General features: G+C 41.4%; 1 protein-coding gene across 19 annotated transcripts in view; it reads left to right on the top strand.

The window, feature by feature from the left end:
- CUX1 (cut like homeobox 1) overlaps positions 1 to 27153 on the top strand; it is a 283415-nt gene that overhangs the window by 131048 nt on the left and 125214 nt on the right. For all 19 annotated transcript variants that reach the window (XM_075113244.1, XM_075113243.1, XM_075113236.1 and 16 more), the window contains exons 5-8: positions 9470 to 9607; positions 13002 to 13125; positions 15074 to 15150; positions 15961 to 16027. In XM_075113244.1, the coding sequence (XP_074969345.1) occupies positions 9470 to 9607; positions 13002 to 13125; positions 15074 to 15150; positions 15961 to 16027 (406 nt within the window). The remainder of the gene's footprint in view (positions 1 to 9469; positions 9608 to 13001; positions 13126 to 15073; positions 15151 to 15960; positions 16028 to 27153) is intronic.

The raw sequence follows: 27153 nt of genomic DNA, 5'->3' as shown, positions 1-27153 counted from the left end.
TCGTTTCTGCTTAATGGGAATTTTCTCATCAAGAAACTAAATGACTTTTGCAGTGTAAAAGGGGATGTATGCGTGTTTTTATTGGAGAGCTTTCACAGGTCTCTGTAGTGATCAGATTTGCCATAAGTTTGGTGCTATATAATGTGCATGATGTGGTTTTTTTTAGCTCAGAGGACCCACTATCTAAGGAAAGTATAAAATAACAGAGAGGATAAAAAGAATAATTTTTTTTTTGTTAGAGTGCTCTGTCAAAACAATTAAAAGCAACAACAGTGAAAGATGGCCAAAACGGAAATTTTAACTTTCCCTTGCTCCTTGCCATCTTAAATTGCATGCCCTGCCATGGGGGCTGCATCTTACTAAGGGATTTGAAGGAGGAGCAGGCTAGTTCCAAGGGAGTTTTCCACACCCCCATGTTAACATGTAGTACTTTTGTTTACAAAAGATCACAGTTCAGCCTACCAAATTGAAACTGCCCTGCATTGCAAAAAGAAACCCTAAGAATGATTTAGCTGAGGAAGTGCAATCGTCTTTTAAAGTAAATAATCAGTAAAGCGCAAAGTAAGTGTTAAGGAATTACTTCTAAAGGCAGAAATGAAAATTTGTTTCTCACCTGAAAAGAGAGTTTCATTCCTTCACCATGGAGCCCATTAGCAGCAGTGTGAGATGCAGTGCTTGCTGCTATCATTCCGTTGGCTTGTGATTATTTACAATTTTTAGCAACACTCTCCAGACTTGTATTCCCATTTGGGCTAAGAGAAAACTTCCATTTAAAGTGTATTTGATCAATGTTCTGGGGTTAAAGGTGATACAAGAGAAAAACAGGTTTGATTTTTTTTCCTCCCCCCTTCAGAAAAATTATCTGGTGCTTATGTTGGAGGTGATAAATGCATATGAAGTTGTTGTATTTATATATGTTATGTGACGTGTTTGGATAGTTTTGTAAAGTGTAAAGTTAAGCACAAAGCATAAAGGTTAATGCCAGCTCTGATAGCAGAAAGCCTGTATAGGCTTTTACATACCCCGGTGACCAAGAAGTTGCACAATGCGCTGAAACTGCAACACAAGCACATTCAGCCTTTTGTGCTGGTAGAGAAGACCTGGTTGAATGTAAATTTAAGGGAGATGTAGGGGAGAGAAGGAAAATAGGTTCACTTCAAGGGACCGTTAAGCATATCCCTGAACTAGAATACTAAAAACATAGTTTGAAAAAGTTAATAAAGCACTCTTCATTGGGCTAATTGCTAATTGTTTGGCAAAACTGTCTAGCGAGCAAGATCGGGTTATAGCATACTCTGAGTTTGTGGTGTATCAAGACTGATCAGCACAGACAATTTTTGAGAAACGTTTGGTGTCATTACAAACAGTGTGAAAAATTTTAAGCAGTTCCTGGTTGGTTAATAATATATGTCAAAATGCTCACCTCTTTCCAAATAAAATATATTTGAATAAAATTGAAAATAGACACATAAAATGAAAAGGCTTATCTTTTTGCTGCCCCTAACTTTACAAGGGAAACGAATATTCTTAACGTGCCTTTTTTCAACCTTAAAGGGAAAAGAAAACAATATTACGGTGAGTACTGTTAAGAGGAAAGGAAGGAAAATGAACTTGCTTATGGACAACAGAAGGCGCACAGACACCCCCTCAAACAGAGCAGTAGGGTATTTTTCTAAACACACTTGAAAATCTGATTAATTAAGCAGAAAATTGAGCATAGTTAATACCTGAAAGAGTGAAAAGCGATAAACCCCTGTGGCTGCAGGCAGTGATTTAGCTTGTGACTGTATCCCATTGGAAGACAAAATCCTTGATGCCTTATGAGCATGTTTAGACCAGGTAAAAAAATGGAGTTGCATAAACATATGAAAAATGCCCCAGTTCTGGAAGAGATGTCTGTACAGTAAAAAATTAGGGTTTGTAGGCATTGGTGATTATCCCCAAACTGTTCCGCACACCTGTGCACAAGGAAATGCCCGAGGTGGGGGTCAGAGTTTAAAGTCCAGGGTGCAGACTGGAGATTTTGAGCAGCGGTTTGGTAGAGTCAGCAGCTGCTACTGGTTTATTTTCCAAAACGGTCTGAATCGCCTGGGATGCTGCTCCAGCCTCTGGGTAGTCCAGCACTGAGGAATGTAGAAGTATCTCATAATCACTTCAGCCTCCTTCCCTCTGGGTTCGAATTCAGAGACACAGCATAAAATACAATTTCGGATCTGTAGTGGATGAATGCACGCTGGTAGGGCATGCTGTTAGCATTACAAAGTTATTTCCAGGTGAAGTGCAAAGTCCTGGCCAATTCTCGTCTTTAGTATTCATTGACTTTATCCTTGTGTTTTGAAACTGATGTCAAAATAACTAAAAATAGCTCCGTTACCTGAATATGTGGCTTAAAATTGGGCTTGTCTGATCACATAATTTTTTCTTTTGTTTTTCTCATTGAATTAATAATTTGATAAATTCCTTTGTAAAAGCTGGAATAAATATTCGAAGGAAGAAATATCCCTAAAGCACACACTTTAAAAAATTTATTGTGTGGTTGTCAAGCCCTATTTTACTTGGTAGGCTGGAGGCACGGAAGGAAGAGGGGAGGTGCGGGTAGGGGGGAGCATGTGATGAATAGAAGCAGGAAGAATGTGCGGTATAAGAGAGAAGATACCCCTGCGGGCACTGGTTGTGTTCACCTAGAGGTTTTAACTGCAGCACCCTTTGAAAGCTGTTGCTTCAGGGAGTGGAGTTAGAGAAGCCCTAACCCCGGTGACTGCAGCAGTGCTGCACATTCAGAGCAAAAGAGGCAGGTGGTTGTGATGGGGAATATTGGGCTTTCCCTTTCTCGGTTGCAGGAATGTGCACTGGAATTAGGATAAACCCCAGATTTCGGAGGGTTTAGTGCTAAGTCTATTCAGAAGCTTTTAGGAGAAAGAAGGGATGATTGTGGCAGAAATGCTTTCAAACATAGTGGAAGGTTTTTGTTTCTTTTATAATCTCAGAGTAGGAGAAATGGAACTTAGAGTACAAGTGATTTTCTATAACTGTCCTTTGCTTTGCACTGAGCTCATTGTGCAAGCAGTAAATTCCAATGTCTTCAGCCATTATTAGAATATTAATGATCAAATTGGAGTATTTTCAGTTGCAGTGGCTTCTCTTGTAACTCATTAGGTCCTTCTTCAGCTGACATATTGTAGTGGCATAAGATATTGTATCACCTATTATGCATACCCCACTTTTAATATTGAAAACTTCTCTGAGGATTTATTTGGTAAGTCCTTTGAAAATACAGAGAACTGCAATGCAGTTCATTAAGGAGTCAAATCATATCCTCTGCCTTATATGACATTTTTGGATACTTGAGTAGAGATCCAGCCCATAATCTGGGGCAGGGCCAGAGCATCTTTCCAGCAGTAGCCATTCTAGAATTGGTAGATAAATAAAGGATGTTTTTAAATAATAGCCCATGAGATCTAAGAACCACATTCTGGTGAAGGCATCTATATGATTGTGGTCAAATTGGCCATATACCATCTCACATTGTTTTGCTTAACCCTGCAAGCACTGGAGAGTGCTGCCACGGAGAACTTTTGTCGTGATTAATGGGGAGGAAAGGCGCCGGTTTGCTGCAACGCCCCCCCATCCCCATACGGAGGGGTCGCTTCAGGATTGCTTTGCTGCTTTACTGCTTCCAGAGGTCAGCAGAATTTGGGATTCTGCTTTTTTGCTGGTAAGGAAAACGAGAGTCCCTCACCCTTTCGTGAGCGCTTGGAATTCACTGGTACAGCCCTTGCAAAATGCTCTGACAGCAGGAGGGTGAGGAGAACACTGTAAAAAGCGGGAAAAAATAAAAGGAGGAGAGAGATCCCAGTCCTGTGGGATGGGGGAGTAAGAAAGTATGTATAATTCTTGATTGAAGGAAGAACCTTTTCATGTTTTTTATGAAGTGAGGAGTTGGAGAGATGATGAGCTTTGTTTCAAGCGGTATTACGGCTATAACTCTTCTGTCCCTGGGCTACCAGAGTCATAGGGGAAAAGGAGGAAAGCTATCATTTATTCCATGAAATCTTTGTCTCAGTCTCTCTAGGCTATTTCAATTTACCCCTGAAATTTCTGGGGAATAATTAATGAATTAATTAAGTATGCTGTGAGGTGTTTGAATATTCAAAAGCTACAATGTAATTATTATTTTTTCTAAAACACATTTTCAGGTTATTTTCGGATACGCAGCCTCCCAAGAAAGCACTTACTGCATCAAAAGCTAATAGAGCTTTTCCTGCTCTTCCTGCCTGTAAAGCAGAGCCCGTTCTCCAAGAGAAAGGCGCGTTGCGAAGAGCAGCGGTAGGGCTGAGCAGCGATGCGTTCACAAAGTCAAAAACTTCTTTTACTTGGTGAAGAAAGTACTGTGACAGCCACGCTGAACTTCTGGCTTTTTAAAAAAGTCAAATCACGTTGATAAAGTTGTGTTGAGGATGACTTTTTTCTCCCCCCTCCCTTATCATTTTGTGTGGGCGTTTCTTGTGAGCGATAGCGAAGAGAGCTTTGCTTGCAGTGTGGTTTAGTCAACAGAAATACAGTCTTGTTGAAAGAAACGCATTGCCTTCGATAATTATTTTTAGATCTGAACCTTAGGAAACACATTTCCAGTGATATAAAATATTAATTGCCCCTGTAGTTCTGGCACTGTTTCATAACCGGCTTTCTTAACGTTTCCAGTGTTACAGGCCTGTAATGAAAAGGGTGGAGGGGGATTTGGGACAAGTCCTTTGCTTTGGAGGAGCCTCTTCAGGGGCTCCACTTTAAGGTAGGGGCTGACACCCAGTTTGCGGAGGGGTGGCGGAGCGAGCCCGCCGGCCCGGGGCCGGGGCTTCCGCAGCACCTGGCGCACCTGCCAGCGTCGCGCCGTGCCCGCGGAGGGTCTGGCTCTGAGGGCGCTGCCCTCCGTGAGCGGCCCCACAGCTGCAGCCCCCACCCCGCGCCGGTGCGGGGCCCGCGGCCGCCTCCCGATCCGCCCCGCGCGATCCAGGCCGGGCCTTGCCGCTCTCCAGCCGCGGCCGGTGCCCGCCGGCGGGCCCGGGCAGCCCCGCCGCCCCCGCTCCCGGGAGGGACCCGGCCGGGACCCGGCCAGCGCCCCCCCCTGCTGCCCCGCACCCTGCCCCGCACCCTGCCCGCCGGCCCCCGCCCGCCGAGCGGCGCTCCGCGGTGGCGGTCTTAAAAACTCACACATCCACACGCGCATGTGGGGAGAGAAGAGGGTGATGGGCCAGGGTGCTCTGCAAATCGTACGTTTAAACAATGACATAGTTTTTCCACTTCATTTGGCAAATTCTCCTCCCGCAGCCCATCCCGCCATCAGTCTCCCCGTATTAGCCGGCAGGTTCGAACGGCAGCGGGAAGGAAGCGGATCTGGTCGGCGGGCAGCTTCCCGCCTCGCACGGCAACAGCTACGGCCGAGGGGTTTTAAACCTCAACTTGCCAGACCGAGCTTATTTTCCTTGAGCTGAGGTGGGCTCTTCCCCCCCACCCCCCATCTTAAATAACGAGGGTGGTCCCAGCATACTCTATATCGAGACAGCTTTTCATCAGTTGCTCATCAGCATGCTAATTGCTGTATGACTAATTATGCCCTGAATTCCAGTTGATTTTCTTAATGAGACAGCTGGGTTAATTATGTAATCGTATGATTACATTAGCCTAGAGTGCCCTGGCGAAAAGTAACGCAGGCAGGAGCGTGATGTCATTGCACGAGCAGCGCTCACAAGGGGGTGCATTCATTTCTGCCTAATGACAGGGGAGGGCAAGGTACCCACAGTGCTCTTTGTGTAAACACTTATATTGAATTATTAAGGTCTGTGTCTTTTTCCAGCTCTCAGAATGAGGGAGGAACAGGGTTTCTTAAACAAAACTCACTTTGGAAATTCAGCTGGTCATGGATAGTCCTGTTTTATCTCCTGGGTTGGCTTGGAGCAGCGTGGGGTTGCGGGCGGCGAGGTGCTGCCTCTAGCTAGCCATGTAATGCGCTCTTTTGGTGAGATGTCTTTGTGGTCCTTTTAAAATTATTTGTAAAATATGGAGTTTGCGTGCATGCGCAGCAGCAAAAACACCCTGGTACTCTTGCGCTGCTATTCAAAAAAGGTTTATCATCAGGCCATGTATGTGGCATGAGAATAGTTTGAGAGGTGTTATTGCGGCTGTGTTGCACTAACTTGTTTGATGTGAAGTATTAACTGCTATAAAATAATGTTACTTTTGTAACATTAATTTTTTTCACATCTGTGTTTGTTGAGACGTGTCCATCCACCTCCTTTTCAGGAGGACAGAAGCTCATCTGTAAGGGGACCTGTGTGGTGTGTCCCAGCGGTGAGCACAGGGACGTGCTCGGGGGGCTGCCCGTGAAACGGCACCGAAAGGGCAATTCGTTGGGAAGTAAAGGCAGGAACGGGCCTTGCAGATATTGGTTTTAAAATATGGCAGTTATTATTTCCCGTATGGTAGCGTGGAGGAAGCCTTATCGAGGATTGGGTCCAGACATGCTGGGCTGTGTACAAACCCGTGCTGCAAAGGGCTTCTTTATGGGTATAGTATGCAACAAGTGGGTTAGGAAAGTAGAACAGAATGGGAAGCGATAGGAAAATACATGCTAAATTTAGACATCTCAATTTACTCTTGGGCAGTAATGATCCTGCTAAACACTTTTTAAAGTTCTGGATGACCAGATTCCTTTGACCAGTTTTCTCATTCCTTATTTACCTTGTGCCTAGCAGGGATTCTGAGCTTTTGCAAGCTAGAGAAGATTCAAACCAAGAGAATAATTTGTGATGAGTTTTCCACATTTCAGTGTTAAGTGAGGTGATTTTTCTCTTTTACAGATTACAGAAGAGGCATTTCCTTCTCTGCCTTTCTCCATAAGCTAGTACCGCTTGATCTTTTTTGAAATGTGTATGCCTGTTGTTTGTGTAATGAATCGAAAGTTTTGGTCCATTGCTTGTTTAAAAATTCAGTGACCTCCTGTTAAATGACATGAAACACACTTTGTAAGTCTGGTTAATATAAAAAGGTATGCTTTTTCATGCATGCATATGTTGGGAAAAGGAGAGTATTTTTATTTATTTTTAAATCCACTTCACTCAGGTAAGAGAGAAGTCATTCTGACTGTAGGGTTTATACTTGTTTCAGAATAGTTGGTGTTTATAAATACTTCAGAAATCGTGGTGTTTTAGGGGGGTTGTTTTTTGCCGTTAAAGAGCATGTTGGGGCTTGCCATGAGAAATGAAGTATTTCTCTCTGCCCAAAACGTCTTGGTCATTTTATTGTCATGCAGTGATTAGTTTTCTTTAATGCAGTTTATAAAAATTAAGTCTAAGAGCTGCTCCAGCCATGGGTTTTTTTACATGTCCTTAAGCAGTATTTAGTGGCTGCAGGCCATTAGTCCTTCAAATAGGCTCTAGTAAAGTTTGAAGTTTAATGCACAGAGACTGTTTTTACATTTTGTTTGTTCTGCCACTGTTTTGCTACTTGAACATTAACCTTTAATAGAGCTAAATTAAATATACATGTCTTGATGAATAATGATGAGATTGCAAGCATTTTCATTTTGTACATAAAGCTTCTCAGGGATTGCAAATTTGACTACAGGTTTAGTCATTATTCACTTTATAATGCCTATGTTATTTTTCTCTTTTAATTCTGTGCTGATTTAAATATAAAAACCCCTGTGTATTTGGAGCAAAATACCTCTTGCAAGTGTCTTGGCTTTTTACAGCGGGCATGTTAAACCGAGGGGAAGAAAGATTCAATTTCTTTCATTGTGGCATTTTAACGCTATTTTCTAGAAATATCATAGCTGAAGCTTAAGATCCCTGCCTGATACGTTTTGTGGTTCCTGTAACAGCTTAAGATGCGGATAGATTGAGATGATCTAGCCTTTCTTTATGTTCAGCAGATGAATGTCCTGGGCTAGCTCGTTTGGAGAACTGCTGAGCTGCAGAAGTGTGACAAAACGGTCATTCCAGATAATGGTCGGCAGACCTACATGGGAGGGAGAAGGGTGATGTTGTGACAGCCCGTACCTTAATTGGACCATACATAAATATTGCAGGGCCTTTAACTGGTGCTACTGCTGTGACTTAAACTTTATATTTAATTCCTTACCTGTACCCCGTCTCTGCCACAATAACATTTTAAGTTTGATTTATTATAAATATTTTAATACAGATAATAATAACGAAAAGTATTTGGCCTAAAAAGCATAAATGAAAAAGCTATGTAGTCATAAACTATGTATGTACAGAGAACAGATGACAAGCAACCTAGATTTTGTATTATGAACAGGGTAATGCCATAAGCTGTTGAAGAACCGAGTAACAAAATGCAGCAGGCTGCTACTTATAATGTCTCTGAGCTCAACATAACCCAGTACTATTCTTCTATAAACTATGAAACAACGCTGGCATATTGAAAAAACACACAAGCTCATGCTTAATGTGTTAACAGAGGTACAATAGACTTATTATGTGTTTCCAGAGACTGAGGGTGGTCTGAAAAATTAATGACTGTAGTGGTTGAAAATTAAGTGAACTCCCTAATATATACTGTTGTTGATCCACTGAGTTTGGTGTTTAGCATTCCTCAACAGGAGACTAAATCTTTGCAGCCATTTCACAAGAGATGCTGGCGCCCATAACAGAAATGTATTCAATAACCTTTTATAAGTCCATCAGACTCCAGCGTTTTCCTACTCTGACTGGGAAGAAGTCCCAGAATAAATCACTTGTGCACAATTCAGGTGTGTGTTAAGGACTGTCTTTAGCAGAAGGGGACGAACATCAGGGAATTAATACTGAGAGGACATTCAAAATTATTTCCAATCTCTATTTGATTAGTAGTATAAGAAAAAAAGGGGAAAAGAGTTATGAAACCCAAGGTTCATGGAACTAATTACATGCGTACAATATTTTTTATTACATTATATCTATCAGTTAGCCAAAGTATAGCTTGGATTTCCATGATCAAATAACCTTTTTGAGCTCAGCTGTGCAGGGAGGCAGAGTTTGCTTCAGAAATTCACTCCCACAGAAGCAGAGGTATGTGAGGGACACTAGCTGTCAGTAAACCATGCAGTTTGGTTGCCTTTTACCCCAAAATTCTCATTTTGCAAACAAAAATTTGAAACATAAGGCACTGGCATGCTTTCGTATGATGACTGGCTGTACCCAGGGACATTGCCCTGGGATTAACAGCAGGATGAAGGCCGCACACGCCAATTTAAAGGGTAACATAGATACAATGAACTAGCTCTATTTTTTGGAAGTTTGCATCGTACAAGGTGAGGAACATACAGGAACAGTATCTCAAACAAACCTAGGGCCTTACTGGCACTTAAAGTGGGTATTAATGGACAAAAGAGGACACTTGTGCTCTGAACTGTGCGAGTCTCAGAAGCGTTCCTATTATCTTACACTTTATTTTACTGTTTCTTTTTCAGATCCGGTTCCAGCCTTGGATTTAGGGCAGCAGCTTCAGCTGAAGGTTCAACGTATGCACGATATTGAAACAGAGAACCAGAAACTTAGGGAGACTCTAGAGGAATACAATAAAGAATTCGCCGAGGTGAAAAATCAGGGTAGGTTGCAAATGTATTCATTTATCAGCTTTTAATGCATACTGAAATTTGAAGACTGGGATTAAATTCAGTTTTATTTCTTACAGGTAGGGTTGGCAGTAGCATTGAAATTCAGTAAAGAAAGTATAATAGTCCCTTATAGCCGCTTCTGTATTTATGTGAATACGTATGACTTTGGGTAGACTCTCTGGATTTCTTTAAAGGTTTCGTCTTCTGTAGCACCAACTCAGAGAATGGAGCTGTGATCCTGCATGTTCGGTTGTAGCCTTCAGCGCTACCTGAAAATCGCACCCCCGACTGAAGTTATATGTAGACGTTTTACGAGAGGCGGTGCTATTGCCGACAGCAAGCTGAATGTATGTGTGGGTGCGCGTAGCACATACCGTTTACGCAGACACACACAGAAATCTAGGATTTTATACACACGTACAAATCTGTACAAAACGGACCTTTGTGTGTGCTCTGTTTTTCCTTGTCTATATCTGAAATGTGTTACTAGAGTACATTCAGCATACATGCTTTATATTTACGCTGGAAACTATTCAAAGAGCAATGTGAATACAAGCTAATACTGTTTAATTATTTAAGTAAGTTTTAATAGACCAGAGTACATGAAAATGCATGAAAATCTCAATGCAATTTAAAGCCTGTTGTACTTAAGACTGTTCAAGTTTTCTTGTAATTCAGAAAAAAGTTTCCTGCACCAGGAAACAAAATCTGCTCGGTTGTACACCTGCTTGCCTATTAGTTCTGGTGGCGGAAAGGTAAATTTTCTAGGCGTTTGGGAAAATGTTTGAGGTGTTTTTGGTTTGTTTTTTTTAAGTATTGTGGAATTGTTGCACTCAAGTGGGTAACATTTGAAAGCTGTGTTAGCAACTGAGTCGGTTCTGTTACATCTCATTTTCAGCAGAAGGAGCATATATGCAGTTATATATTTTGTTTTAACATAGAGGGTGTGACCTATGGAGAGGACAGGTATCAGCATGCAAGGATTCAGGCTGGACTGTAAAAGATGTCATGTGGGAGCCATACGCTCTAAGCCTGATGGTATTTTTACTGGTAACGTACCATAATTGCAGGTCACTGTGCAGAGTTTCCCTGAGGCTGTGCATCCTGTATGTCCAACATGACATAGGGGTTCATCCCAGAAAGAGGAACAGATCTTGACTTCCAGGGTTTTTTGCTGCATCCTCTCATCCACTGGCATTTTTTATTTTCCCCGGTGTGCACTCATTTCCTTTCTGTTTTGCCACTGTAGCCTTTGCATTGTTTTTCACTCCAGTGCAGTAGTTTTACACTGTATTTCAAACAGGGATTAGTAAGATATCCAGGGAAGAGCCTGTTGTTAGCTAAGGGTGCTTTGATCAGTTAATCTCTTTGGTTGGAGGGCTGTGTGAGAGCTATACAGTTCCTGGAAGAACTTCTTCCAAAACTGATATAAATGGCAGTGGCTAACAAGCTTTAGCTGACCTGAACAGTAAAGAAGGCACTTGCTTCTTCAAGCACTGTAAAGGATTAAACTGTGCTTGTCCAATGCGTCTATTGTTAGGTGCCTAAAGGTAAAAACAGATTTTGGCACAAAAGTAACAATTTTTTCCCCCTATTTGTGCGCTTCTTGCATTCAGTTTTGTAGCTTTGTTTCCTACGTTAAAACCTTGTCAAGATACAACTATATGCATTTCCATGAGACTGTTTAACTCTGTGCTTCTCCATATACCTGAATACTTCTGCAGATTTATGTCTGAAAATACCTGGAGTAAAGGCGTCTCCAGTACAAAGAGTACATCCTTTGTATGTATGAACGAGCATCCTTTTGTCTGTGTGAAGGAGCATCCTTTGCTTATTCAGGAAAAGATCAGAATTTTTATTACTTCCCAGATGTCAGAGAAGAATTTCCCTTTACTTTTCTTATTAACAAAAAAAAAAAAAAAGAAAAAAAGAAAAAAAAGTGGTGTGTCCTTTTCACAACCTATTACTCAGTGATGAGCCTCATCTGATTTTTGCATGGCTAGCAAAATCCTGCTCCTGTATTCAACAGTAGCTGGTTTGCTGGTAATCATTTTTACCACTCTTCCCCCACTTTTTTGTGGTGACAGTGGCCCAAGCTGCCTTTGGTGTAACTCCCAGACAGCGGACCTTGTCACCGGCTATCTACTGTCTGGCTTTACAGTTCTCTATTCAAAGTCTAAAAGTCTAGAATTTGAAAGAATTTTGCGTGGTTCTTTGTGGTATTATTGAGATTTTCTTCCCCAAGTCCATAGGCTTTACTTTTCATAGTAGAGTTGTCTTTCTATGATGTTTCTGCAGAATGAGAAACTTCTTTTGCCCAAAGGTATTTTTTCCTGAAGTATTGGTAACGGCATCTGCTAATAAGCTGATGTCTTTAAACCACCTCTGTGTAAGTACATTGAAATGTATTGCTAGCTGCGAGTCTTCTGGCAGTCTAACACTGTTCCAAATTCCATTATTGTTACAAAACATACTCTGGTGAACGTCCTGCTTTTCCTCTTAGGAGCCCTATAAGGATTCCATCCTTTACTGTGGGTAGGATCAAAGGGCTTTCACACAGGAACGGATCAGGGCATGTAACAAGGTGCTGTCCATCCGATCCTGCGCCGTAACTCTGCAGGTTTCTGCACCTTCTCTCATCCATTATCAGGCACAGTAAATGCAAGATAGCTTCTTTATCTGAGAGAAGGGTTTCTGCAAATTCCCTGGAAGGCTACACGTGCATTCAGAAAGTTATAGTTAATGCTTGTGGGTAAAAGCCAGTGTCGATGACAAGGCAGTTAGAGCAACTAGAATATGAAGGGCTCCAGAGTGTCTGTTGAATCTGATCTACTGTTAATACAGCAGTTAAATCTTAACTGCCGTGTTTTTCATCAGTTGTGAAGCAGAACGTAGCTGTATCCCCGATACATGTTCGGTCAGTGCTAGATTGCATCTGTGCATGAACCATAGCAAAGCTGCCTCTTTTTACACAAGCACAGTTATGTGAATTAACTGTCCTATGTGTAAATGCGTACTTAAACCTACACTGGGACTTTATTAATCTCCACTCAGCAGCGAGCTAATTTGAGACTAGTCAATAAGGTGATATTATATTTTACAATTGATTTTCTTTTTTCTTCTTTTTTTAAAGTCATGTTAGAGGAACCTTCCTCGCTCTGCTTTCCAGCAAACTCCATTGATCCTTCTCAACCTAAACACTTAAAGTTCAATTTAACATTTAGGGAGTAAAAGGTCTCCAAAGGGACTCATATCCATTGATTTTGTGTCAGAGTTGAAGAGCTGAAGTTTAAAACACACTGAGCCTACAGGGTAAAGAAAGCCTTGTGTTGTGGAACCACGTGGAGCTGTGTAAACTCATTCATCCCCTATTGTTTTTCTGTAGAGGTTACAATAAAAGCACTTAAAGAGAAAATCCGAGAATATGAACAGACCCTGAAGAACCAAGCGGAGAATATAGCTCTTGAAAAAGAACAAAAGTTACAAAATGATTTCGCAGAGAAGGAGAGGTGAGTGTGTGCGTGCATCTGTAGGTGTTGTAGAGGAGGAGGGATGTATTTTTCTGTATAGCCTTCCCAGCCAGGACTCTCTCTTCAGGGTACTGAGACAGCTCATATATTGAGCGATTCTGGTGATTTACGTGTTTGACACGGAATTATTTGATATTCAACTTTGCACGGAAAAACAATTGTGAAAGTGTGAAAGTAAAACAAGGACAGATTGTTTCTTCGTGGTATTGTTGGGGGGGGGGGGGTCATGTTCAGAAGGGTGTAAACCTGCTTTTAGTCTTCACTAGCTGTATTGTCCTTTGTGACACTAATCTTTCTCCATTAGCTGACAGTGTAATTCAGTCTGCTGTGTCCGCTTTGTGTGTCACAGTACCATTGTACAATCTGTACAACCCTGAGCTGTTCAAGATGAAACACTGTACCCAAGAGCCTGGGTGAAAGATGCATCACCCGTGCTCCTGTGGTAATGTCTGGGGGGGGGTGGGGGTGTGTGTGTGTTCCCGAATTACCCTGAAAACGCTTGCATATTCCTACATGACAAAATTAAGAAATATTTTAATTATTTATTACTGATTTTTGCAAGAATCTTGGATGCATTTCTAATCTTTTGCAAATGAGTAGGGAATTTTTGAATCATGTAGGTTAGTGGGCAAACAAATCAGGCAGGACAAGACCAAGGGTCTTAAGAGGGAGTTGTTTCAGGCTGCGTTCCCCACCTTGAGAATTTATTTCTCTCATGGAGTAGTAACACTGAAGCTGCGATATGTTCAGCTTGGTGTGGAAGCCCTTCAGTGTACATTAGCTTTTTAGTTGGTGGGTTGTCTGTTTAAATTCAGGCCTGAGTGGGAAGAATCTACCGGTGAATGCAAAGCTTTTTTTAATTCATCAATTCATACAAATGATGAATTTGATAAGTAGCATGTAAGCAGTGGCTTTAACAAGTGCAATTTAGATATGCTTAAAAATAAAATAAAATGGCAGGTCATGGGATGCAAATAAAAGTGTTTAAGAGAGGGTTTGAATTCTCAAAGTATACCATTTGGTACGAAGGGACCTGACACATGGTTCTTGCTATAAATAGTTATTAACCTGGTCAGCAGTGTTGGAGAATAAATTTATGCACCCTACGGAGTGCAAGTAGGACGCAGGTAGTTTCATAAGCCATTTCGCAATTCTCAAATCTGCAGAATATCTTAATGTTGAAAAAGGAGCAACTCGCTTTCAAAAATGAGTTTTATAACTCCTATAGTCTAGCCTTTAGCAAAGAGCGTAGCGACTGGATGGCCAGATGATGTTAAAACATGTATAACTGACACAAACAAGAATATGTTGCCTGTGGATGTAAGAAATGTCACCATGTTAAAGGTTTGCTCATGTTGTATAGAAAATACCGATGTGAGATTTGTTTTGAAATACATGGGTTTTTTTAAGAGTAGCTAATAATATTACTGCATTTGACACCCATTACAGCTATGATGAAACAGCTGCCGCATCTATTCGCTATATCAGTTATGGCAACAAATTTCTTCATTATGACAGTAAAATGGAAATGTATCATTCTTTTTGTACTAACTTTGTACAACAGAGGGTGCTTGATGACAATTTTCTTAATGTGTGTGACATTTCCAAAACAAATTATGCTCAAGAAAACCTTCCACTAAAGTTGTCATTTATATAGCAGTCGACTCTTGTATAATGTTCACAGCTTATGTTATGAGGTGGCTACACTGTTAAAATTTTAATAAGTGAGACTGCAAAGTATGAACAGTATTGCAATGTGACATGATTTATGGGTCCCATTGAAGCACCTTGTAGTCTGTGTGGTGTTGTCAGTTGTCTGATTACAGTTGAGATATTTAATCACTCTATCTTCCAAATTTGCACAATACAAATAAGTTGTTTAACGTGATTATAAGCTCTGTTCTCGCCTCTTTTCTTCCCTTTGTAGAAAATTGCAGGAGACACAGATGTCAACAGCTTCGAAGCTGGAAGAAGCCGAACACAAAGTTCAAGCTTTGCAAACAGGTTTGGCATCGCTATTCTGATCTATACCAATGATCAGGCTGGAGGTGAGAGGATAGAGATCATTAAATGTATCAGGACTGTGTGTGAACCAGCTCTTGCAAGTGCAGAGAGATCCAACAGAGCTTGAAAGTGCTTTGTGAATCGGAGCTTCTTTTGGGCTTCACACCTTAAGTGAATGCCTGTGCTGCAGCCAGTCTGTTGGTAAATACAGTGGACAAGGCCAAGCAGGAAGCGCGTACAGCATTAGAGCATCGCTGCAATTAAAGCAGGCTGTGGAACTTCTCCTCCATGTTGTGTTTTGCTCTGGTTTCACGCATTTCTGAACTATGATAAATACATGTAGTGATCTGGGTTCAGTATGAACCGAGTCTCTATTAGTGTGTCTTGCCTGTTGCTATGACTTGCTTGCCATTCATTTTCATCTCTGCGTACTTACAGATTCCAGGTCAGGCCACATTTGGTTTTATTTACTGTGAGAACACAAGAAATTTTATTCACTAAATTACTGCAATAAGTATTTCAAATGGATAAGCACTTTAGTCAGCCTGATAAGAAATTAGTGATGTCTAGCTTTTTTAAGCAGAAACTGGGAACTTTTGCATTGTAAAAGAAATACCATAAGAAATTTTGAAAAAACAAAAGGTATGTTTTTTCTAAGTTATAATGGTTTGCCTAGGTAGAAAGATGAAGCAAGGAATTTTTCATCAGGAGGTGTAGTTTTATTTATGGCTGAATAAAAGAAAAACAAGTAGTCTTTTTGCTTTTCACTGCTGTTACAGTGCTGTAATGCTTCATGTTTATGCCTTTTAGCCTTGGAAAAAACCAGAACAGAACTATTTGATCTGAAAACAAAATACGATGAAGAAACTACTGCAAAGTAAGATTTCACTGTTTTCTTTCTATGTCTTCCTTCAGGGTATCACTGCTTTTTTGTTTTGCATCTGTCTGTTGGAGACAGACGAGATGGAAGAGGTTCAGGAGTCCAAATTTGTTGAAAAACATGGTCATAATTTGGCCTCCTATAGAGAGATTATTAGTTTTCATATTTTCTTCCACCCACCAAGACGCTTTTCCTGGCACACATGCTGCTTCATTCCTGGTTTCATTCTCAGGTGCTGCATCTACTATATATCTCTTATTTCTGAAATTGCCCTATTTCTAAATAAAATATAAGATACTTACTGTGATCTTCCAATCTTGGTGAAAATGAAGTTTAGTTTAGTAAAGGATTTCTGTTTCACTGTTAGGCACCCTGGTTCTTTCTGCTTTTGGGGTAGCAGTCATCACTCTGTTAAATTCACCCTAAATTAGAGAGAGTAGCATTTTTGGCAGGTTTTTCTTGGTTTCAAGTAGAACACGAAGGTAGTCTCAAAAATATATATCCTTGTCTTCTTAATGGCTCCTGTTTTCAATTATCCCCTGGCTTTATTAACCATCCGTGCAGGCAGGAAACAACAAAAAAGGGAGAGACTTCTACTGTTTTTCTTTGAACCCTTCATATTTAAGGAAAGTTAGTAATGAGCAGGAATTCTCACGATCAGCAGTTTTAAGCCCAAAGAATCGTTTCTGTGTCTGGAAATGGGATGGGAAAGAAGCAGCCATTTCAGATGGGTGTCCCTGGCCTGCTGTAAGGGCAGAGGGTTGGAAAATGCACGTCACAGCCCTGTGCCCACTGCCTGCGTCCCACAGAGACCCAGCTTCACCTCCGCTTCCAAGTGGGCAGGTGATCGGGTGAATGGAGAGGAAAGCCCTCTCTCCTGCCCTTACCACCCTTTCTGGTCCAAGAGAAATGGTAAAGGAAGGCTGTTGGCAGTCTCCGTGCTGGGGCAACAGAAACTCGGCTTGGTGGGAGGAATGACATGCTCTTGTTTTTGTCTGTAAGTGCTTTCTGGTATGGCTCATGGCAGTCTAGATAGTACAGGTTTTTCAAAAACAGTCGAATTGGCAACAAGTTTTAATTTCTTAGCATGTGGTTCTGTGAGAGTTGAGGATCCGATTCCCCACTGAGTACATGGGGAGCCTGGAGCTTACAAAATTCAGTCCATAGCAGTTAAGAATCAGCACTTGGACTTGAAACACCTTTTACATCATTCAGGATAATCTTTTCAGTAAATTTTGGTTTTGCTCTGTAAGTCCAGTTTCCTGTCAGTTCCATATAAGGTGATCAAAAGTATTTTTGTTCCCTCATTGATTTCATCCTTCTGTAAGAGATGCATACTAATGATGGTGTTTCTGATGAAGCCTTAAATTACTGCAAGTCGCCTTTGTACTTTTTTTTCCTGCACATAACTGATGCTGGCAGCTCTGTTGGTGTTATTTTGTCTTGCAGTTGCTTCTGCGGGAACAGTCAGAGATGAGGGCTCAGTGGTTGTAGGCACTGAACCTAATAACCCCTCACCCTTTGTAATGTTTTTATTTGCAGAGTGTTTGCTTCATTTTTTAATACTATTTCCCTAAGTACTGTAATTTATCTTATATTGAGCAAAAGATGTACTCTAAAATGTTTGTTTGCATTTGTGTTTCTTTCAGAGGCATTCGGGTGGAAATATTTTCATATGATCCTGAATATGATTCATACCTAATATATAGACAATTACATAAAATTAGTAGCATCTGCAGTAACAAGAAGTTTATTGTGTTCTGCAGCAGAATGATTATGAAGGCTGTCCGTAGAATATAGCCATCGTGGAGCTGAATCCTGAAGCAGACATTAAATATGTACTTTATCTCCCAAACTAATGTAAAACAAACTTGTAGGACCTAATAACAGCAGAAATATTTTATCATTGTTTTTGATATTTATGGCACGAATAGTTCTTGCATAACAACAGTCATCTGTGGTGTTTGTAGTCCAAATTTTGCAATATGGAAATCTAGAAAAACATGAAAAGCGAACGGAATGTAGACAGTGAAATTGAGTCATCTCTTTTAATTGTAAAAGCTGGGAGAAATGTTGAAAAAACACCAATAAAAACGGTGAAAGACAGTTTGATTCTTTTCTAAGAAGAAACCCTCTTTTGATCTAAGTCTGAAAAGCTACTTGTATTGCCAATTTTAATTTTATGTTTTAAAAACATGTGATTTTTATCTTAGGCCAGAATTGTTAGTTTTACAGACGCTTATTTGATGCAGATGAATTGGATTGCCTTCAGGAAAAAAAAATATAATTGTCAATTTTTTAAAGTTAACAGTGCTTTTAAGATTTTTCAGTTTTGGAGTAAAGCTGTCTTTCAACTGTTTGTAACTTTGAAAATATTTGAAACAAAAAAAAAAAAAAAGCAGCAAAGAAATACACGGTAAGGAGTGTTCAGTATCAGCATGAAGGAGTCTGGATCTTGTCCTGGTGACTGGTTGTTGTGATCTTAAAGTTGGGGATCATTACGTCAACTTGTTTGTTTGTCTTTTCAAAACGTCCCTGTTCAAAGCAGTATGTGTGAACTGAGCTACAGAGGTACCATCTGAACTTGATGGTAGCAAGGCAACTTTAAATGGGATCAGTTGCTGAGATTAAAATCTTCGGTCAAATTAGCTGCTGTCATCCCAGTCTCTAAACCCCCCCGTTCCCTCCGCCAGCGAGCAGGTACCGGGCATACAGCGGGGGCGGCGGTGCTGCCTCTGCCCCTTCCCCTGGCCCCTGCGCCCCGCAGATACCCTGCGAGCGGGGCGCTGAAGGTGTTAATGGCAAAAAGAAGTATATTATGTGCAGTCATTGCAGTCTGTCAGCTGGAATATCAGAAGCTGAATTTGACAAGATGGCAGCAGCAAAGTTTTCCATGTGTAGGCTTGAAGTAAAATGTAATTAGCCTTTATGTGCAGAACAAGGATCCATTGATGAATACAGCTGGTCTTTGTTTTCTTCTGTCATTGAGTGTGGGAGGTAAAAGTGTTCTTCTTCATGTTTATTAATACAAGATTCCTTAGACAAATGGCAAGCACAGTTTAATATTTGTTGGAACACAGAAGGGCTTGCCAAAACAGTTGTTGTGTAAGAGGATTTCAAGGTTTTCAGATTATAATCATCTCTGGGTTAAATAAATGAATGATTACTCTGCCTTTTTCAATTAAAGAGGCACATCCTCTCTCGAGGCCTGATACTGATTTTGTTTGCTGTCCCACATGTTTCTATCAGCAAACCTGGATTTAAACAACACTAATGAGCTTGATCTGGAGATTCTATCGGAGCTGGAACTGAAAGGCAAACTCAGACTTGAGTTTCAGGAAAATTAAAGAATGTTGGGGTTTTTTTTTCCTAGTGCAACAGACTGTTTTTTTTTTCTTCCTCCTCTGTGGAAAAAGAATCATTCTTGTATGCATTTCCTTCATTTTCTGGGGACAAACTGTTCTCCTTGCTAGCGCTGCTCTTTCACTTCTGGTTCACTCCAGAGTCTGAGCAAGTGTTTGGGATTCCCAGCTGAGCTCTTAAGGCTCCCAGCCAGAATGGTCGAATTCCAGTTTTAGATCAACTCCAGAGCCACCTTTTTGCTCTGACCCCGCCTCTCCCCCAGCCTAAATGAATTCTAATTGGAAAAGGATCTTCCCTTGTAGCACATATAGTTGGCTTGTTACATTACTGTTAACATGTGGGCTGGGGCTCCCTGCCTTTGATGAAAGAAAATATAGAATTTCACTGAAATGCTACGTTTTCACCAGTAAATGTTAAGTAGTCTTGTGAGGATTTTAGGTACTGCCCCCCCTTCTGCAATAAAAAGCCTTCATAAACAACACAAGGCAAAAGATGTTTAGGTTAAAGTTGTCAGTCAAAGCGCTCTGCTACCAGTTTTGTTACCCATGTGGTTTTCTGAAAGATGCAGACATTATGTTCTTCTAAAAGTAGCGTATGCATAGAAAATGCAGTGGAGGAGGAGGTTTTCATATTTACTAGAGGAGTCAACCTAAAACAACTACTTCCAATAACTTGTAGAAAAATATTTTGCCTTCCAGTATACCAAGCAGAGATTGTTGCCCTTTCATAGATTAGACTGATTATTATCTTTTTTGGCAACACAGCTAAGGACAACACAGAGGGCATATTGGTGTAGCGTCATTAAGACTGTGCACTGGTGCAATATTGCAAATTACTCCACCGTATAGATCCAGCTGATTTATTTTAATCCTGGACTGCATTTTAATGAAAACTAAATCTGGAAATGAACAGAGTGTGGTTGATGAAAGTGTGGTCTGCGAGCTGGCAGTCCCTGCTTTACAAAAAGGAGAGTTTTTTATTGTTTTGGGGCCTGAATCTGTGAAGGTGACTGACAGGATTTCAGTATCGGTATTTAATACTTCTTTTCTTGCAGTGGTGACAGACCCTGGTCTGCGATGCTGCGGCTACCGGGGTGGGCACGGTGCACGTATCTCTTACAAAGGCCATCTCTGCCCTAAAGAGCTTACAGCATGATATCATGACAACGTAAAAGAAGTTAATGAAACAAATAGGTAGAAGCTCAGGAGTGGGAGGACAAAGTAATGCCTGTTTTCATCCCTATATCCTGCTTGAAAATAAATCCTCAAGTAATCTGCACAAAGTCAGAGGTGGGTGACAGATGGGGAGTGCTGGGGCAGAGGCAGGCAGGAGAGCTGCTGGGGAGGGACCGCGGGGAGCTCAACAGCTCCTCACGTTACCTGCACACAAGTGCAAGGCACTGGAGTCTCCGCTTGTGGGGAGAGGAGGAGGTTTCATGGATTATATGCCAAAAATACAGTGACAAAGGGGGATGCCTGTGGTTTTTGGCTGTTTGGGTGAAGGGTGCTCCTCTTCCTTACTCGTTATCAAACAGATGTGTTCTTCAGGCATCGGTCTAAAATAAAATTGTGAAGGTGTGGCTTTCTGTGTGGAAGAAGTGTAGGACTGGGCTTAAGGACAGAGGGACCGGTAGTTAGAGAATTCATGAGGAATTATTTCTGCCTGAAGTTACGGGACAGAATTGGAGTTCAAGTATTCAGGGGAAATCTTCTGTTACATCGGGGCAAATTTCAGTTAACTTGGACTTCAGGGGAAGAGTTCCCAATATATAGCGAGAATTGAATTTGGCCTGTGAATTATTTACTTTAATTTTTTAAACAAATCTTTCTTGTTTAAGTGCTGGCTGGTACCAATATATCACTTCTCAAATGTTTGTAGTCTTCCATTTTGACGGTGCTCAGGGTCAAACTGAATAAAAAATAAAGTCATGCTCCCTCCAGCGTCACATAATTACTGTGATAGATGGTCTCCAAAGCTGCTTCCCCCCATTGAGCATGAAATACTGTAGTTAGGGTGGTTGTGCTGTACATGACATGAAATAGCTTCTATTTGCTGTGCCTTTAAGGTCTTAAAGTTTCCTATTTCCTGTTCTTTTGATGAGTCATTAACTTCTAATGCTCGTCTCTGGAATTATTGCTGTATTTAAAGTGATTTCCCTAAAAACAGGAGGTGGAGAACTTCAGAGGCCATATCTCTTACAGCTTTTTTCTCTTAAATTTCCTAGTCATACTGCCATCAGTGAAACCCCAGGAGCAGTGGTAATGGGGGATGAGAAACCAGGGAAGATGCTGCAGAGAACTAATTTTTTTCTTAAAAAATGAGGTAAAAAAGGGAAGAAAAATCGAATGTCTTTGTAAAATGCAGACAGAGCTTTCTCTATTTGAGGTAGTTGTTAGAAGTTTTAACTGTGCCTTATGCAAAGCTCAGCAGGCTGAAAGTCACTATGTAACAGGAATATTTTTCTTAAAAACCTAGAAATGAAGATGAATGAAAATACTTTGGAGATCTGCTGCTTATTTTGATCTAAAGCTCTTGTGTGAAATAGAGCTTGCAAGCCCGTGTGCAAAAGAGCCTTTTTTGTCAAATTTCTAGTTCAGCCTACAGTCAAACCAGAGAAGTTGCAAGGTAGTATGCTGTGGGGAGTGTATTACAGTGCTACCGCGAAACACTTGCCTTGGTGAAATGCTGAGTGCTTGTTTTGAAATGTTGCCTTGACTTTTGGGTAGGGAAACTGAGGCGTGAGGAGTGAGTATAATGCTCAAAGCCAACAAGTCTGATCTTGGCCGGAGTCTAGAAATATTTTCAGACATGACAATCATAAACCACGAACTGGCAAAAATATTTTATTATTATTATTTCAAAGGGTGCATTTCTGAGAACTCCACATAAATGGAGCATTTAGAGTTTGTAGAAGTTAATGCTGTAGCTGGGCTGCATTGTCTCTTTTGTTAGACTTGTAAGGCTTGCAATTAGTTAATGAAACTTTTTGACAGCACAGAAGTGCCCTCGGTCCTTTCAGGGTTGTTTTTTTTGTTTGTTTGTTTGGTTTTTAACCTCAAGCGAAACTGTTCAGTTCCTTTTTCTAGTATAGCCTAGAAGCTGGCGTTATTATTTAACAGGCCAAAGTAGAAAAAAGTAGCTGTAGGGTATTCCAGCATATTCTAGTCGTCACCCTGTTATCTATAACCTTGGGTTGACATGAGATCCTTAGGTGGAAATCTTTAAATAAATGCAAAGTACTGCATCAAAGGGTCTTAGGCTGCTGTGCCAGCCATGCAGTTGGTCATCCTGACCATGGCTGGAACTGTGGTTCCTTCCTGGGCGTGAAACCATGTGGAGGAGGCTGCAGCATCCTTGATGCATGGGTCTGTATGAAATCACAAGGGGCAGAAGCATCCTTGTCCCGTCTGTTCTCACTTACACTTGCTGCAGCCAAACCTCTTCAGGCTATTGCAAGCTGTCTTAGTCCACTGGGCAGAGGGACCACGAGCCTGTTCCTGCAGTCCCAGTGTGCCAGCCAGAACTGGCTTTCCCTGCGAGTCCGACAAAAGGGCAATCCAATTTTTTGAGCCATCTTGCCGTGGTAGCTCATTTTATCTGTAACAGCTAAACTGTGTAACATGCCTGGGAGAGCTCTGTGAGGAAGAAGAGGAGCGAGTTACAGGGAAGGATTACACTTCTCGCAAAGGCACTTATGCCCGCAAGCATAGGAAAGGTCCTTGGGCCTCTGTGTCCCAGTCAGCTGACCTTGGTTTTCACGCAGCCCTTTCATGTATGTCTACAGATTATAATAGTCTCTTTTTTTTTTTTTTTGAAAGCAAGTAGCAAAGCAACAGAGCTTTTTTGGTACAGTACCACTTCCTTGTGAGATCTTGTCCATGAAAGCAAGGAGGGCACGTGGTTCTGCCGTGGCTCCTTCAGCACAGCTACAGCTGGGCTGGGATCATGGGGAAGGCAATCAGGATAAATCCTTGAATCATCAGAAACAAATGGTTCATCTGTTTTCAATCAGGACCTGCCCTGTATAGTATGCAGGGTTACTTATTTCCAATCGCAAAGCAAAGCTCTCCATCAGGCTCTAAGTTAAACTGGCAGTTACTGCAGTAGTTGTCTCTACCTAGCCACGTGTTTAATGTGTAGGTTTTCTTTGAAACTCTCCCTATGCTCTGTAGATGGATTCCAGCTGTTTTTCCCACTCCCACGCGATGACAGCGCAGGCGAAAAAATGAGTCATGTAGTGTTTGTTGTGCTCCCTCATTTAATGGAAAGAGATGGCTGTCCTGAATGAGAGTGGAAGTTGAGGAAACTTTGTAAGGTCCCAAGCACCAGAAGCCTGTATCCTGAAAAATGGTCTCTTGCTTCTGCCTTTATCTTCTTTCCCTTTGGAAAGCCATGCGTTTGCCATGAGAGCTGGTGGACCTGCTCCCCCGTGTGCCCCGTTGTTTCATACAGACAGCTTTCACATTCATTCAGTGCTTTCATTTTATTGTTTGCCTCTTCCAGGAACAGGAAGATGTGTACTGTCACTGTCAGTGGCCATATCTGGCACAACCTTCATAAAAGTATCCCTGTGCTGTTGCCTCATTAGGCAGGTTTGTCAGCATCTCATTGAATGTATACCCAAATCTGTCTGATCCCGTCCCTGCCTGCCTTAAAATGTTACTACGACGCCACAGCTAGAAGCCACCTTACTACAAAAACAGACATTATCCTCTCCCCAGTTGCTTTAAAAATAAAAAAGTATTTCTGTTTCGTACTGCCTATATTAGTACTGCTGACGTCAGGAACTTTGGGGCGTTCATGTTACGCAGGGTAAAGGCTGCAGAATGAAATCCTACAGCTGCATTGCTGTACGGGTCATCCCTGCTGCCTTCACAAGGACTTTAACACTTCCGGCGGTTATTTCTCCTGCCCACTCCCGTGTAAATCTTTGACTTCCATTTTAACCCTTATCCTCGATGCCTATGGCAGAAGCAGAGCTGGGAGGGAAGCGTCTCTGCTGGCATCAGGTGCAGGAGTCACCCTCAGCACTTGCACCTCTGTGTCTGCCCCATGCCCTGGTCGCAGGAGAGGAGGGGATTTTGGTCTGCAGACTTTTAGAGGTTTTGGCAGTGATACAACATGGGACGTTTAGAGGGACTATCTCATGAAGTGGCCCAGAAACAGTGGCATTTCTAGTAAATCAAAGACTTTTGTGAGAAGCAGTTGCAGCTTGGAGCAGGTCAGCGTGCGGCTTGGCCGTGCTACGTGCGGATGTCAGAGCCGTGCATCCTGGCTCGTTCAGCCCCTTCTAATCATCCTGGAGGCATCACTTAATGGGACCTAAGAAATATTGTCTCATTTACATATCATCTGATGTCAATTAAAAGACAATAACGCCATGTGGGATTGCAGTTTTGTATGCCACAGAAAATACCTGGCATGATGAAATTAAATCTCATTATTTTGATGAATTTTTTTTAGAAATATGTTTTAATGAATGCATTTTTTAAAGTAATATCTTTGAATAAGAAACTAAGAATCCCAAACATAAGGAGCTAGGAAGCAGGATTGAGCATTAATTCAGGGATTTGGGAAAGCAGGATGTTGGCCAGCTCGTGGAACAGAAGGGATAAGGCAGTATGCTGCAGACACTGAACCCAAGAAAAACAATAGACAACATGCAGGCCTGTTAATAACTTCATTAGCATTCATGTAAAGCATTAAATAAACAAATGCATTTGCAGTCCTGTAAGCCTGATATTATTAACCCTTAATGTTTATCTAGCATGTTACTGCAGGGGCAGATCATAGCAAAAGGCTGTGATTTTGCGCCTGTCACAGCCTTTCCTCCCATTTTTTTAACATGTTGAGAAATTGAGTCGCAGGGAGGTTTGTCAGGGACACGGAGGGACACTGTTACAGCAACAATCAAAACTAAGAAATCAAATCACTGGAGAGAAGAAAGAACTTCTTCCCTTACTTTGCTTAGATACAGCTTCTTGATGTGCAGAATAAAACCTAGCTGATTGAATTGTGATTGCAAGTTTTAAATGCCTGTTTGTAACAAATTTTGAACAAAAAATAAATTTGACTGAAGCTCTGCCTTAGGGATACTAATCTTTTGTAGCAGTTTTTCAGTGGCTTGTAATGGATGATCTTCGGTTACCTGGGCTCACCAACTATACAACCTGTCTTCATTCCTTCCCTCAAACTAATGAACTTTCAGTTGAATTGTGTTTTTTTTTCTCCACCCGATAGAGTATTTTATTTATTTGTGAGGCTTTTTAGGCTAGTCTGGACTTAATTTGTTTTGTGCTGGCTACCAGGCATAAATCTCTTCAGTTCCCTGTGGACGGAACCTGCTAGATGGTAAACCTGCCCTCCTGCACCTCCTTCTGGATGAGCTCATGGTTGAACCGCTCATAACCTGGATTGCTGGGTTGAAGTTAGTCTGATTTCCAACTCCATAACAAGCTTATATGTTCATATACATATATATATATGAAAAGATAATACCCAGGGAGTGCCACGGCAACTTTTATCCAATGGCTTCCATTTTCTTCCTTTTCCTTCCTTTGATTCAAAATTCAGCACTGGGAAAAGTGAATCTGTCTGTTACGGTTGGTGCTAGGCAGAGTTGCCCGGGAGGGTAGTGAAACAGGTAACTTTCTTTGCACGGTTTGCTCAAGAAATTACATTTACTCATGTTTCATTTCCTGTGTATTTTCCCATTTACGGTATGTGGATTATTAACCTGCCTGAATACAGAGGTTACACCAGGCAGATAAGCTGAAGGGTGCATACGGCTTTCATAAAAATATAACACCCATTTCCATCATTGTGAATGGTGTCATCTGCCAGTTGGGTTGCCATAAATCGCTGTGAAATACACACAGCCTTAACCAGCAGTGAGGAGCACACACCTTAACCATGGAGTAACTAACCATGTTGATAAATCTAAATTCACTCTTTGCTGGACACACTTTGGGGAAGTGGAAACAATTTCTACAGCCTGTTATCCCACGTGGTCAGGGTAATGTAAAGGGTAAGTAGAGTTGTTCTTTGGAGAGATTCCTATCCCCTGCTCTGCGTTCACCATCTATGTTTGGGAATCTCTGTCTCATGTAAAACAAATAAAAAGCACTGCCAGGCAGCTGGTTTTGCAGCCAGAGTGCCCAGCATCCATGTTCAGGGCCATCATTAAAAGATTTCATGAAACAGCCTTAAAAATGAAAAGTTTCCTTTCTGAGAGAGAGAGATAATTGAACTCATTGATTTGTTTCACGGTTTGTTTGCCCTTTCATTCCCTTCCTGAGGTGCTGTTTGTTGAGGAATGTCTCCAATTGCCAGAAAGACAGTGGGGTGTCTAATATTTCCCCGCCAGCTCTCCTTTCAGCCAGAGCAGAGTACTGTGGCAAGCCTGCGATATGAATTTTTAATGCAGAACTTTATAACATAGCCCTTGCAGCACGGCTGCCCTACTCTCTTGAGCTTTCAGATTTAATGCTCTGATGAACAGAGCACAGACTTGGGGCATTCGACAGCAGTCAGAATTAACCCCTACATTACCAAATGTGTAGCAGTTAATTTCCCTGTAGATTAATATAGACGTGGGGGGAAAGATTCCAGATACTGCTGTGTTGGAAAAGTGTCAGAATAACTTGGGATTTTACTCCCAAAGTTATCTGTGGCATAAATTCCTTCTTTTGCTAATAATGGGAATTTTTAAGGCTATTTGCTTGTCCTGGGCTCAACAATGGTGCAGTCATTATGTATCG

Source organism: Phalacrocorax aristotelis, chromosome 18, assembly GCF_949628215.1.
Source record: "Phalacrocorax aristotelis chromosome 18, bGulAri2.1, whole genome shotgun sequence".
Taxonomy (NCBI): Eukaryota; Metazoa; Chordata; class Aves; order Suliformes; family Phalacrocoracidae; genus Phalacrocorax; species Phalacrocorax aristotelis.
Note: the sequence above shows the minus strand (reverse complement) of the source record. Positions and strands in the feature narration are given on the sequence as shown.